Here is a 16596-nt window from a genome sequence, read left to right on the forward strand (position 1 = left end):
ATCCTCCAGCTTCTTCTTCTTGCTCTCGGGCATGAGGTCGTCCAGCCAGCTCAGCTCTCGCTTGGTGAAGATCAAGTCCAGCAGCTTCCTGATGAAGACCAGCGCTAACACCTGAGGAGGCCACACACACACACACACACACACACACACACACACACACACACACACACACACACACACACACACACACACACACACACACACACACACACACACACACACACACACACACACACACACACACACACTCAAGGTTTTATATACACACTGTAAGTAGCATTCATAATAACATGACATATTTACATATTTTGATCATGCTGTAAGTATATTTGTAGTATCTATTAACATTCATAATAACATGTTACAATTACATATGTTGATCATGCTGTAAGTATATATGTAATGTAGTAGCATTCATAATAACAGGTAATATTTACATATTTTGATCATGCTATAAGTATATATGTAGTATCTCTTAACATTCATAATAACATGTAATATTTATATATTTGGATCATTCTGTAAGTATATATGTAATGCAGTAACATTCATAATAAAATGTCATATTTACTTATTTGGATCATGCTGTAAGTATATATGTAGTATCTATTAACATTCATAATAACATGTAATATTTACATATTTTGATCATGCTGTAAGTATATATGTAATGTAGTAGCATTTATAATAACATGTAATATTTACTTATTTGGATCATGCTGTAAGTATATATGTAGTATCTATTAACATTCATAATAACATGTACTATTTACATATTTTGATCATGCTGTAAGTATATATGTAATGTAGTAGCATTCATAATAACATGTAATATTTACTTAATTGGATCATACAGTAAGTATATATGTAGTATATATTAAAATTAATAATAACATGTAATATTTATATATGTTGATCATTTTGTAAGTATATATGTAATGTAGTAACATTCATAATAACATGTAATATTTACAAATGTTGATCATGCTGTAATTATGAATGTAATGTAGTAACATTCATAATAAAGTGTAATATTTACATGTCTCATCATGCACTCACCATCTTTTTATGTAGATGATAATAATAATGACATGTACTCACTATATGTTTATGTAGATGATAATAATAATGACATGTACTCACTATATGTTTATGTAGATGATAATAATAATGACATGTACTCACTATATGTTTATGTAGATGATAATAATAATGACATGTACTCACTATATCTTTATGTAGATGATGATAATAATAATGACATGTACTCACTATATGTTCATGTAGATGATGTTAATAATAATGACATGTACTCACTATATGTTTATGTAGATAGATGATAATAATAATGACATGTACTCACTATATGTTTATGTAGATGATGTTAATAATAATGACATGTACTCACTATATGTTTATGTAGATAATAATAATAATGACATGTACTCACTATATGTTTATGTAGATGATAATAATAATGACATGTACTCACTATATGTTTATGTAGATGATAATAATAATGACATGTACTCACTATATGTTTATGTAGATGATAATAATAATGACATGTACTCACTATATGTTTATGTAGATGATAATAATAATGACATGTACTCACTATATGTTTATGTAGATGATGATAATAATAATGACATGTACTCACTATATGTTTATGTAGATGATAATAATAATGACATGTACTCACTATATGTTTATGTAGATGATAATAATAATGACATGTACTCACTATATGTTTATGTAGATGATGATAATAATAATGACATGTACTCACTATATGTTCATGTAGATGATGTAATAATAATGACATGTACTCACTATATGTTTATGTAGATGATAATAATAATGACATGTACTCACTATATGTTTATGTAGATGATAATAATAATGACATGTACTCACTATATGTTTATGTAGATGATGATAATAATAATGACATGTACTCACTATATGTTTATGTAGATGATAATAATAATGACATGTACTCACTATATGTTTATGTAGATGATAATAATAATGACATGTACTCACTATATGTTTATGTAGATGATGATAATAATAATGACATGTACTCACTATATGTTCATGTAGATGATGTTAATAATAATGACATGTACTCACTATATGTTTATGTAGATGATAATAATAATGACATGTACTCACTATATGTTTATGTAGATAGATGATAATAATAATGACATGTACTCACTGTATGTTTATGTAGATGATAATAATAATGACATGTACTCACTATATGTTTATGTAGATGATAATAATAATGACATGTACTCACTATATGTTTATGTAGATGTTAATAATAATGACATGTACTCACTATATGTTTATGTAGATGATAATAATAATGACATGTACTCACTATATGTTTATGTAGATGATAATAATAATGACATATACTCACTATATGTTTATGTAGATGATATTAATAATAATGACATGTACTCACTATATGTTTATGTAGATGATGTTAATAATAATGACATGTACTCACTATATGTTTATGTAGATGATAATAATAATGACATGTACTCACTATATGTTTATGTAGATGATAATAATAATGACATGTACTCACTATATGTTTATGTAGATGATAATAATAATGACATGTACTCACTATATGTTTATGTAGATGATGTTAATAATAATGACATGTACTCACTATATGTTTATGTAGATGATAATAATAATGACATGTACTCACTATATGTTTATGTAGATGATAATAATAATGACGTATACTCACTATATGTTTATGTAGATGATAATAATAATGACATGTACTCACTATATGTTTATGTAGATGTTAATAATAATGACATGTACTCACTATATGTTTATGTAGATGATGTTAATAATAATGACATGTACTCACTATATGTTTATGTAGATGATAATAATAATGACATGTACTCACTATATGTTTATGTAGATGATAATAATAATGACGTATACTCACTATATGTTTATGTAGATGATAATAATAATGACATGTACTCACTATATGTTTATGTAGATGTTAATAATAATGACATGTACTCACTATATGTTTATGTAGATGATGTTAATAATAATGACATGTACTCACTATATGTTTATGTAGATGATGTTAATAATAATGACATGTACTCACTATATGTTTATGTAGATGATGTTAATAATAATGACATGTACTCACTATATGTTTATGTAGATGTTAATAATAATGACATGTACTCACTATATGTTTATGTAGATGATGTTAATAATAATGACATGTACTCACTATATGTTTATGTAGATGTTAATAATAATGACATGTACTCACTATATGTTTATGTAGATGATGTTAATAATAATGACATGTACTCACTATATGTTTATGTAGATGTTAATAATAATGACATGTACTCACTATATGTTTATGTAGATGATATTAATAATAATGACATGTACTCACTATATGTTTATGTAGATGATGTTAATAATAATGACATGTACTCACTATATGTTTATGTAGATGTTAATAATAATGACATATATTCACTATATGTTTATGTAGATGATGTTAATAATAATGACATGTACTCACTATATGTTTATGTAGATGATAATAATAATGACATGTACTCACTATATGTTTATGTAGATGATGTTAATAATAATGACCTGTACTCACTATATGTTTATGTAGATGTTAATAATAATGACATATACTCACTATATGTTTATGTAGATGATGTTAATAATAATGACATGTACTCACTATATGTTTATGTAGATGATATTAATAATAATGACATGTACTCACTATATGTTTATGTAGATGATGTTAATAATAATGACATGTACTCACTATATGTTTATGTAGATGATATTAATAATAATGACATGTACTCACTATATGTTTATGTAGATGATGTTAATAATAATGACATGTACTCACTATATGTTTATGTAGATGATGTTAATAATAATGACATGTACTCACTATATGTTTATGTAGATAGATGATATTAATAATGACATGTACTCACTATATGTTTATGTAGATGATATTAATAATAATGACATGTACTCACTATATGTTTATGTAGATGATGTTAATAATAATGACATGTACTCACTATATGTTTATGTAGATAGATGATATTAATAATGACATGTACTCACCATCATGGGGAAGACGATGGCCGCCTTGGAGGTCTTGATGAGCCAGAGAAGCATCAGGCAGCTGAACTGGATGAGGGTGAACAGGTGCACCTTCCTCAGGGGGACGTGGCGCAGGTAGACCAGGTCTGGCTGGTGCTTGGCGGGCATGCTGAACAGTCTCAGGCGGTCATAGAACTGCAGAAAGACAACATCATGTATTATTATTCTACTTCTACCTTCTCCTTTTCTCATCTGTCTTTAGGTAGATTTTGCAAATACTATACTCCTCTACAGTACAAATGTACAGTACACATGTACAGTACACATGTAGAGTACACATGTACAGTACACATATGCAGTACATATGTACAGTACACATGTAGAGTACACATGTACAGTACACATATGCAGTACATATGTACAGTATACGTGTACAGTACACATATGCAGTACATATGTACAGTACACCTGTATAGTACACATGTAGTACCTGTATTCCTCGGAGAGAAGAGGCTCCCATGTAGAGAAAGACACCGTACAACACCGGCATGGGGATGTACTGCAAAACACACACATACTGTATGTACAAATACTTTTATGTACTTTGACACATATGTACAAATACTTTCATGTACTTTGACACACATGTACAAATACTTCCATGTACTTTGACACAGACGTAGAATACTTTCATGTACTTTGACACATATGGACAAATACTTTCATGTACTTTGACACAGACGTAGAATACTTTCATGTACTTTGACACACATGTACAAATACTTTCATGTACTTTGACACAGACGTAGAATACTTTCATGTACTTTGACACATATGTAGAAATACTGTCATGTACTTTGACACAGATGTGCAAATACTTTCATGTACTTTGACACATATGTGCAAATACTTTCATGTACTTTGACACACATGTACAAATACTTTCATGTACTTTGACACATATGTACAAATACTTTCATGTACTTTGACACAGATGTACAAATACTTTCATGTACTTTGACACACATGTACAAATACTTTCATGTACTTTGACACAGACGTAGAATACTTTCATGTACTTTGACACAGACGTAGAATACTTTCATGTACTTTGACACAGACATAGAATACTTTCATGTACTTTGACATACCAATATTGTAATACTTTCATGTACTTTGACACAGATGTAGAATACTTTCATAATACATCAACATAGCAATATTGTAATACTTTCATGTACTGTGTGGCATGATACAAATGTGCTGTCAGAAAAGGAATATGTAATGTTGTAAAAATAGTACAGGTGTATTTAAAGATAGTACAGGTGTATGTGAAGATAGTACAGGTGTATGTAATGTTGTAATTTATAGTACAGGTGTATGTAAAGATAATACAGCTGTATGTAAAGGTAGTACAGGTGTATGTAATGTTGTAAAGGTAGTACAGGTGTATGTAATGTTGTAAAGATAGTACAGGTGTATGTAATGTTGTAAAGATAGTACAGGTGTATGTAATGTTGTAAAGGTAGTACAGGTGTATGTAATGTTGTAAAGGTAGTACAGATGTATGTATTGTTGTAAAGATAGTACATGTGTATGTAAAGATAGTACAGGTGTATGTAGTGATAGTACGGGTGTATGTTAAGTTAGTACAGGTGTATGTAGAGATAGTACAGGTGTATGTAAAGATAGTACAGGTGTATGTAAAGATATTACAGGAGTATGTAATGTTGTAAAGATAGTACAGGTGTATGTAAAGATAGTACAGGTGTATGTAAAGATAGTACAGGTGTAAGTAGGGATTGTACGGGTGTATGTAAAGATAGTACGGGTGTATGTAAAGATAGCACAGGTGTATGTAAAGATAGTACAGGTGTATGTAAAGATAGTACAAGTGTATGTAAAGATATTACAGGTGTATGTAATTTTGTAAAGATAGTACAGGTGTATGTAGAGATTGTACGGGTGTATGTAAAGATAGTATGGGTGTGTGTAAAGATAGTACAGGTGTATGTAGAGATTGTACGGGTGTATGTAAAGATAGCACAGGTGTATGTAAAGATAGTACAGGTGTATGTAAAGAGGGTACGGGTGTATGTAAATATAGTACAGGTGTATGTAGAGATAGTACGGGTGTATGTAAAGTTAGTACAGGTGTATGTAGAGATATTACAGGTGTATGTACTGTTTTAAAGATAGTACATGTGTATGTAGAGATAGTACGGGTGCATGTTAAGTTAGTACAGGTGTATGTAGAGATAGTACAGGTGTATGTAAAGATAGTACAAGTGTATGTAAAGATATTACAGGTGTATGTAATGTTGTAAAGATAGTACAGGTGTATGTAAAGATAGTACAGGTGTATGTAGAGATATTACAGGTGTATGTACTGTTGTAAAGATAGTACATGTGTATGTAGAGATAGTACGGGTGTATGTTAAGTTAGTACAGGTGTATGTAGAGATAGTACAGGTGTATGTAAAGATAGTACAAGTGTATGTAAAGATATTACAGGTGTATGTAAAGATAGTACAGGTGTATGTAAAGATAGTACAGGTGTATGTAATGTTGTAAAGATAGTACAGGTGTATGTAAAGATAGTACTGGTGTATGTAAAGATAGTACAGGTGTATGTAATGTTGTAAAGATAGTACAGGTGTATGTAAAGATAGTACAGGTGTATGTAATGTTGTAAAGATAGTACAGGTGTATGTAAAGATAGTACAGGTGTATGTAAAGATAGTACAGGTGTATGTAATGTTGTAAAGATAGTACAGGTGTATGTAAAGATAGTACGGGTGTATGTAAAGATAGTACAGGTGTATGTAATGTTGTAAAGATAGTACGGGTGTATGTAAAGATAGTACGGGTGTATGTAAAGATAGTACAGGTGTATGTAAAGATAGCACAGGTGTATGTAAAGATAGTACGGGTGTATGTAATGTTGTAAAGATAGTACAGGTGTATGTAAAGATAGCACAGGTGTATGTAAAGATAGTACAGGTATATGTAAAGATAGTACAGGTATATGTAAAGATAGTACAGGTGTATGTAGAGTTGTCTGACCTTGAGCACAGAGGTCATGAAGACGGAGCAGCCCATGAGGGAGAAGATCATGAGTCCAGTGAAGCGTTGCTCCCTGATGCCCAGGAACTTGGGTTGCTCCCCGGGTGCCGAGCACTGAGACTCCAGCTTCAGGCTGTTGACGTGCGTGATGGAGAGCACGGTGGCCGCCACAAACCAGGGCAGGCCCATCAGCGAGCAGACGCCCAGCATCAGGCCCACCATGAACAGATCCAGGTGGTAGCCGCAGCCTTTCTGCAGGAGCGCAGGGTGACCTTGAGAAACCCCACCAATGTGGAGATGAGCAGCAAATACCTTCAGCTTGTGCTCCGTCCTGTTGATGATGACCGCCGTGATCTGCTGGTCCATGAAGATCAGGATGGTGCACAGCAGAGCTGGGAACAGAGTTATGATGACGGTCCACCAGGGGTTTGGTCCCAGGGGGTTGATGAGCCAGCCTCGGTCGTCTCTGGTTGGCTGGGGCCGGACAGGATGGATGGATGGATGAGTCAATGAATGCTGACTTGAGTCATGGTGGAGCCAAGACCACCAGGCCATACCCTACCCTACCGTGTCCTTGCTTATCCTGAGGCTCTGATGCTGGACTTTGAAGTACCGTCATTTTCGGACTATAATAATAATAATCAGTGACTGAAGCATGAATGAAACTCACCTTAAACATTGCAGCAGGCCCATTATTATAATAATAATAATAATAATAATAATAATAATAATAATAATAATCAATGATTGAAGCATGAATGAAACTCACCTTAAAAATTGCAGCAGGCCCATAATAATAATAATAATAATAATAATAATAATAATAATAATAATAATACTAATAATAATAATACTACTAATAATAATAATAATAATAATAATAATAATCAATGATTGAAGCATGAATGAAACTCATCTTAAACATTGCAGCAGGCCCATAATAATAATAATAATAATAATAATAATAATAATCAGTGATTGAAGCATGAATGAAACTCATCTTAAACATTTCAGCAGGCCCATAATAATAATAATAATAATAATAATAATAATAATAATAATAATAATAATAATAATCAGTGATTGAAGCATGAATGAAACTCACCTTAAACATTGCAGCAGGCCCATAATAATAATAATAATAATAATAATAATAATAATAATAATAATCAATGATTGAAGCATGAATGAAACTCATCTTAAACATTGCAGCAAGCCCATTATAATAATAATAATCAGTGACTGAAGCATGAATGAAACTCACCTTAAACATTGCAGCAGGCCCATTATTATAATAATAATAATAATAATAATAATAATCAATGATTGAAGCACGAATAAAACTCATCTTAAACATTGCAGCAGGCCCATAATAATAATAATAATAATAATAATAATAATAATAATAATAATAATAATAATAATAATAATAATAATAATCAGTGACTGAAGCATGAATGAAACTCACCTTAAACATTGCAGCAGGCCCATAATAATAATAATAATAATAATAATCAATGATTGAAGCATGAATGAAACTCATCTTAAACATTGCAGCAGGCCCATAATAATAATAATAATAATAATAATAATAATCAGTGATTGAAGCATGAATGAAACTCACCTTAAACATTGCAGCAGGCCCATTATAATACTAATAATAATAATAATAATAATAATAATAATAATAATAATAATAATAATAATAATAATAATCAATGATTGAAGCATGAATGAAACTCATCTTAAACATTGCAGCAGGCCCATAATAATAATAATAATAATAATAATAATAATAATAATAATAATAATAATAATAATAATCAGTGACTGAAGCATGAATGAAACTCACCTTAAACATTGCATGCAGCAGGCCCATTATAATAATAATAATAATAATAATAATAATAATAATAATAATAATAATAATAATAATAATAATAATAATAATAATAATCAATGATTGAAGCATGATTGAAACTCATCTTAAACATTGCAGCAGGCCCATAATAATAATAATAATAATAATAATAATAACAATAATAATAATAATCAGTGACTGAAGCATGAATGAAACTCACCTTAAAGACGCTGGGCACCTTCAGTTTGGGAGAAGGGATCCCTAAGGCGTAGTCCACCAGGACCAAGGTGAAGATGGTGATGCAAACTGCAAAGTCACTAATGACACACCTCACCTGGTGAGTGACAACATGTAATACTAATCACACACCTCACCTGGTGAGTGACAACATGTAATACTAATCACACACCTCACCTGGTGAGTGACAACATGTAATACTAATGACACACCTCACCTGGTGAGTGACAACATGTAATACTAATGACACACCTCACCTGGTGAGTGACAACATGTAATACTAATGACACACCTCACCTGGTGAGTGACAACATGTAATACTAATGTAAATACAACATGTTGAACTGTAGGACATAGTTAACCATGACATTGTATTATCATGCTATTGTGTTTATTTATTTATTTGTTTGTTTAGATCATGGCATTTTAGTAACTATGGTCATCTAATTAGTTACTATGATAATATAATTAGTTATTATGGTCATCTAATTAGTTACTATGGTCATCTAATTAGTTACTATGATAATATAATTAGTTATTATGGTCATCTAATTAGTTACTATGGTAATCAAATTAGTTACTATGGTCATCTAATTAGTTACTATGATAATATAATTAGTTACTATGGTCATCTAATTAGTTACTATAGTCATCTAATTAGTTACTATGATAATATACTTAGTTACTATGGTAATCTAATTAGTTGCTATGGTGATCTAATAAGTTGCTATGATAATATAATTAGTTATTATGCTAATCTAATTAGTGGCTATGGTGATCTAATAAGTTACTATGATAATATAATTAGTTATTATGGTAATCTAATTAGTTACTATGGTCATCTAATTAGTTACTATGATAATATAATTTGTTATTATGGTAATCTAATTAGTTACTATGGTCATCTAATTAGTTATTATGATAATACAATTAGTTATTATGGTAATCTAATTAGTGGGCTAACGAAAAAGCTAAATGCTAATCCACAAAGAAGCGCTAATAAGGAGTCTGTTAAGCTAGAACTAGCCAGCGCCAGGCTGGATAATCCCTGCACACATAGCAATTCTTCTAGAATAATATACAACTCACATAATGTTCTTTCTGCGTCAGAGGTGGACATGCATTTTACTGAGGTGGCAAACAATCTAAAAATTCCTGTCATATCAATTCCTAGATATGGTCGAAATTATTTAAAGTGCACTATGCATAATAAACGTAACATTATTAATATTGCTACTACGGATACTTTCAACAAAAACTCCTCAAAACAGCCCACTACCTATAATATGGGCTTTTTAAACATAAGGTCATTGTCTTCCAAAACGTTATTAGTTAATGAAGTCATCAGAGACAACAATCTTGATGTCGTTGGTTTAGCCGAGACCTGGCTCAAACCAGACGAATTTTTTGCGCTGGGTGAGGCGTCTCCTCCTGGCTATGCGGGAACGCATATTGCCCGCCCCATTAAAAGGGGTGGGGGTGTTGCACTAATATACAACAAAAACTTTAGCCTTACCTCGGACCTAAATAATAAATATAACTCGTTTGAGGTGCTCACTATGAGGTTTGTCACACCGCTGCCTCTCCACCTGGCTGTCATCTACCGCCCCCCTGGGCCCTATTCGGACTTTATCAATGAATTTTCAGAGTTCGTTGCTGATCTAGTGACGCACGCCGACAATATAATCATAATGGGAGACTTTAACATCCATATGAATACCCCATCGGACCCTCCATGCGTGGCGCTCCAGACTATAATTGATAGCTGTGGTCTTACACAAATAATAAATGAACCCACGCATCGCAACGGTAATACGATAGATCTAGTGCTTGTCAGGGGTGTCACCACCTCTAAAGTTACGATACTCCCGTACACTAAAGTAATGTCCGATCATTACCTTATAAAATTCGAAGTTCTGACTCATTGTCAACAAACTAATAATAATAATAATAACTACTATAGCAGCCGCAACATTAATACTGCCACAACGACGACTCTTACTGACCTACTGCCTTCAGTAATGGCACCTTTCCCAAATTATGTGGGCTCTATTGATAACCTCACTAACAACTTTAACGACGCCCTGCGCGACACCATTGATAGTGTAGCACCGCTAAAGCTAAAAAGGGCCCCTAAAAGGCGTACCCCATGGTTTACAGAAGAAACTAAAGCCCAGAAATTATCATGTAGAAAGCTGGAACGCAAATGGCGTGCGACTAAACTTGAGGTTTTCCATCAAGCATGGAGTGATAGTTTAATAACTTATAAACGCATGCTTACCTCAGCTAAAGCTAAATATTACTCAAATCTCATCCACCTCAACAAAAATGATCCTAAATTTTTGTTTAGTACAGTAGCATCGCTAACCCAACAAGGGACTCCTCCCAGTAGCTCCACCCACTCAGCAGATGACTTTATGAATTTCTTTAAAAAGAAAATTGAAGTCATTAGAAAAGAGATTAAAGACAATGCATCCCAGCCACAACTGGGTTCTATTAACACAAATACGACTGTATATACGACGGACACTGCCCTCCAAAATAGTCTCTCTCTTTGATGAAATAACATTGGAGGAATTGTTAAAATGTGTAAATGGGACAAAACAAACAACATGTTTACTTGACCCAATTCCTGGGAAACTTATCAAGGAGCTTTTTGTTTTATTAGGTCCATCAGTGTTAAATATTATAAACCTATCACTTTCCTCTGGTACTGTTCCTCTAGCATTCAAAAAAGCGGTTATTCATCCTCTACTCAAAAGACCTAACCTCGATCCTGACCTCATGGTGAACTACCGGCCGGTGTCCCACCTACCGTTTATCTCGAAAATTCTCGAAAAAATTGTCGCACAGCAGCTAAATGAACACTTAGTGACTAACAATCTCTGTGAACCTTTTCAATCCGGTTTCAGGGCAAATCACTCTACGGAGACAGCCCTCGCAAAAATGACTAATGATCTATTGCTAACGATGGATTCTGATGCGTCATCTATGTTGCTGCTTCTTGATCTTAGCGCCGCTTTCGATACCGTCGATCATAATATTTTATTAGAGCGTATCAAAACGCGTATTGGTATGTCAGACTTAGCCTTGTCTTGGTTTAACTCTTATCTTACTGACAGGATGCAGTGTGTCTCCCATAACAATGTGACCTCGGACTATGTCAAGGTAACGTGCGGAGTTCCCCAGGGTTCAGTTCTTGGCCCTGCACTCTTTAGTATTTACATGCTGCCGCTGGGTGACATCATACGCAAGTACGGTGTTAGCTTTCACTGTTATGCTGATGACACCCAACTCTACATGCCCCTAAAGCTGACCAACACGCCGGACTGTAGTCAGCTGGAGGCGTGTCTTAATGAAATTAAACAATGGATGTCCGCTAACTTTTTGCAACTCAACGCTAAGAAAACGGAAATGCTGATTATCGGTCCTGCTCAACACCAACATCTATTTAATAATACCACCTTAACATTTGACAACCAAACAATTAAACAAGGAGACTCGGTAAAGAATCTGGGTATTATCTTCCACCCAACTCTCTCGTTTGAGTCACACATTAAGAGTGTTACTAAAACGGCCTTCTTTCATCTCCGTAATATCGCTAAAATTCGTTCCATTTTGTCCACAAGCGATGCTGAGATCATTATCCATGCGTTCGTTACATCTCGTCTCGATTACTGTAACGTATTATTTTCGGGCCTCCCTATGTCTAGCATTAAAAGATTACAGATGGTACAAAATGCGGCTGCAAGACTTTTGACAAAAACAAGAAAGTTTGATCATATTACGCCTATACTGGCTCACTTGCACTGGCTTCCTGTGCACCTAAGATGCGACTTTAAGGTTTTACTACTTACGTATAAAATACTACACGGTCAAGCTCCTGCCTATCTTGACGATTGTATTGTACCATATGTCCCGACAAGAAATCTGCGTTCAAAGAACTCCGGCTTATTAGTGATTCCCAGAGCCCAAAAAAAGTCTGCGGGCTATAGAGCGTTTTCTATTCGGGCTCCAGTACTCTGGAATGCCCTCCCGGTAACAGTTAGAGATGCTACCTCAGTAGAAGCATTTAAGTCTCATCTTAAAACTCATTTGTATACTCTAGCCTTTAAATAGACTCCCTTTTTAGACCAGTTGATCTGCCGTTTCTTTTCTTTTCTTTTCTACTCTGCTCCGGGGTGGACCGCTAGCCTGTCCATCAGATGGGGACATCTCTACGCTGCTGACCCGTCTCCGCTCGGGATGGTTCCCGCTGGCCCCACCATGGACTGGACTTTCGCTGATGTGTTGGACTTTCACAATATTATGTCAGACCCACTCGACACCGAGGATGCCGTTGTGGCTTGTACAGCCCTTTGAGACACTAGTGATTTAGGGCTATATAAATAAACATTGATTGATTGATTGATTGATAATCTAATTAGTAACTATGGTCATCTAATTAGTTACTATGATAATATAAATAGTTACTATGTTAATCTAATTAGTAACAATGGTCATCTAATGAGTTACTATGATAATATAATTAGTTACTATGGTCATCTAATTAGTAACTATGGTCATCTAATTAGTTACTATGGTAATCTAATTAGTTACTATGGTCATCTAATTAGTTAATATGATACTTTAATTAGTTACTATGGTAATCAAATTAGTTACTAGGATAATATAATTAGTTACTATGGTAATCTAATTAGTAACTATGGTCATCAATTAGTTACTATGATAGTACAATTACTACAGCAATCTAATTAGTAACTATGGTCATCTAATGAGTTACTATAATAATATAATTAGTTACTATGGTCATATAATTAGTTACTATGGTCATCTAATTAGTTACTATGGTCATATAATTAGTTACTATGGTCATCTAATTAGTTACTATGATAATATAATTAGTCACTATGCTAATCGAATTAGTTACTATGATAATATAATTAGTAACTGGTAATCTAATTAGTTACTATAGTAATCTAATGAGTTACTATGGTCATTTAATTAGTTACTATGGTCATCTAATGAGTTACTTTGATAATATAATTAGTTAATATGGTAATCAAATTAGTAACTATGGTCATGTAATTAGTTACTATGATAATATAATTAGTTATTGTGGTAAATTAATTAGTTACTATGGTAGTATAGTTACTATGGTCATCTAATTAGTTACTATGATAATATAATTAGTTACCATGGTAATATAATTAGTTACTATGGTAATCTAATTAGTTACTATGATAACATAATTAGTTACTATGATAATATAACTAGTTATTATGATAATACCATTAGTTATTATGGTAATATAATTAGTTACTATGGTAATATAATTAGTTACTATGGCCCTCTAATTAGCTACTATAATAATATAATTAGTAACTGGTAATCTAATTAGTTACTATGGTAATCTAATGAGTTACTATGGTCATCTAATGGTAAATTAATTAGTTACTATGGTAATATAGTTACTATGGTCATCTAATTAGTTACTATGATAATATAATTAGTTACCATGGTAATATAATTAGTTACTATGGTAATCTAATTAGTTACTATGATAACATAATTAGTTATTATGATAATACCATTAGTTATGATGGTAATATAATTAGTTACTATGGTAATATAATTAGTTACTATGGCCATCTAATTAGTTACTATGATAATATAATTAGTTACTATGGTCATCTAATTAGTTACTATGATAATATAATTAGTTACTATGGCCATATATATATATTATATATGCCTTGATTTACTCTTTTTAAGGTTGCAGTACTAGCAAACATCCACTAGGGTGCAATGTTGCACCATCCCAAAGAGCCTCTCTCCCCTGGTGAGGATGATGAAGAGGATGAGGATGATGATGATGTACCTTGGTGGGAAAGTGGTTGCTGAACCTGAACTCCTTGAGGAAGGCGGCCATGAAGACGGTGGAGAAGAAGAGGATGACACACCAGAAGAGCACGTCAGGAACGTAGGGGCCCCTCACGCCGCAGGCCCTGCCCACAAACTCCCCGCGCTTCTCCACGCAGTCCTGCAGGAGATCACGCGGGTCAGCTCAGCGACACGTGACCACGCTCGCACAAACAGGATTTATGAGCATCCAGGACAACTACCACCATTTTTGGTGGTGATTTGCAGGGAATAATCCAATATAATCCAGCCCCGCATGGCCTTAATCTCCCCTGTTCTCAATCTCATGCCACTTTCAGGTCTGCAGCTTCCGGAACCTACTCACTCACGGCCCTCGCCACCATCATCCGCCCCCAGCAGTCCTACCTGGACCTCCAGGGCTTCCCAGTAGATCTCGGACGCCGTGATGTTGTTGAACTCCCAGTACTTCAGGGTGGTGTTGGTGGGGTCGGAGGGCTCCACGCAGGAACATCTGTGGGAGCACAGCACACATCTGGGCCTGGCAGTAATAATATAATCCCACATCTGGTCCACATACGAGTACAAGGTGAGCTTCTCCAGCTGGTTGTTCCTGTTGAAGGGGTAGTAGTCCCCCAGGGTGAGCAGCTTCTCCAGGGCCTCGTAGATGAAGATGATGCAGATGAGCGAGGCGAAGGCCTCCTCCGTGAAGCGCGTGATGTAGCACACCAGGGCGCTGGCGTCCGTGGCCACCAGGGCCATGCAGAGGAAGGCCGTCCACAGACCGATGCAGGTCCTGAGGGACAGGTAGGACAGGCCGTACTCCCTGTGTGGACAAGGCCAGGGATTTAGTCCAGTGTTTACTCAATGAGTGTGTGGCACACTCACTGGCTGTACTGACGCAGCACCTGTGTTGATGTTTCATCATGAGCTGATGGAATGAACATGTGACATGGAAATAAAATGAATAGTTTAAAATAAAACTGTTGTTTTTTTTAAATGAAAAGTTGTGCAGAAAGGAATGTGAAGTACACAACTTTATCTATTGTATTTATTTATTTATTTACAATTTTATATGACATTATTGTTTATTTGGTTAACTCTGGTCAATGAAGTCAACTGTAAACAAAAATAGAACAATATTTGCCTCATTTGTCTTTTTTTTTCTGGTTCCATTTATTGGTTTATTATTATTATATTAGTTTATTTTACTTGTTCACTATTTTTTATTATTATTATTATTATCATTATTTTTCGTAGTTTTGTATTTTTAATTTGTTATTATTCTCTCTTCTTGATTCTGTTTACTTGTTCAATATTCATTTTTAATTATTATAATTTTTTAAATTCCATGTATTTGTTTGTTAAATGTTTTTATTATTATT

The 16596-nt window shown here is 33.5% G+C and overlaps 1 protein-coding gene across 4 annotated transcripts in view; it reads right to left on the reverse strand.

The window, feature by feature from the left end:
* Positions 1–16596, reverse strand: part of LOC133664322 (sodium-driven chloride bicarbonate exchanger-like) — a 337500-nt gene that overhangs the window by 202664 nt on the left and 118240 nt on the right. For all 4 annotated transcript variants that reach the window (XM_062068828.1, XM_062068829.1, XM_062068834.1 and 1 more), the window contains 9 exons: positions 15792–16037; positions 15620–15725; positions 15213–15374; positions 9315–9428; positions 7546–7707; positions 7234–7485; positions 4658–4726; positions 4189–4362; positions 1–111 (listed from right to left, as the gene is read on the reverse strand). The exon at positions 1–111 is cut by the window's left edge and continues 9 nt beyond it. In XM_062068828.1, coding sequence (XP_061924812.1) covers positions 1–111; positions 4189–4362; positions 4658–4726; positions 7234–7485; positions 7546–7707; positions 9315–9428; positions 15213–15374; positions 15620–15725; positions 15792–16037 — 1396 coding nt within the window. The remainder of the gene's footprint in view (positions 112–4188; positions 4363–4657; positions 4727–7233; positions 7486–7545; positions 7708–9314; positions 9429–15212; positions 15375–15619; positions 15726–15791; positions 16038–16596) is intronic.

The sequence above is a fragment of the Entelurus aequoreus genome, linkage group LG14, assembly GCF_033978785.1.
Source record: "Entelurus aequoreus isolate RoL-2023_Sb linkage group LG14, RoL_Eaeq_v1.1, whole genome shotgun sequence".
Taxonomy (NCBI): Eukaryota; Metazoa; Chordata; class Actinopteri; order Syngnathiformes; family Syngnathidae; genus Entelurus; species Entelurus aequoreus.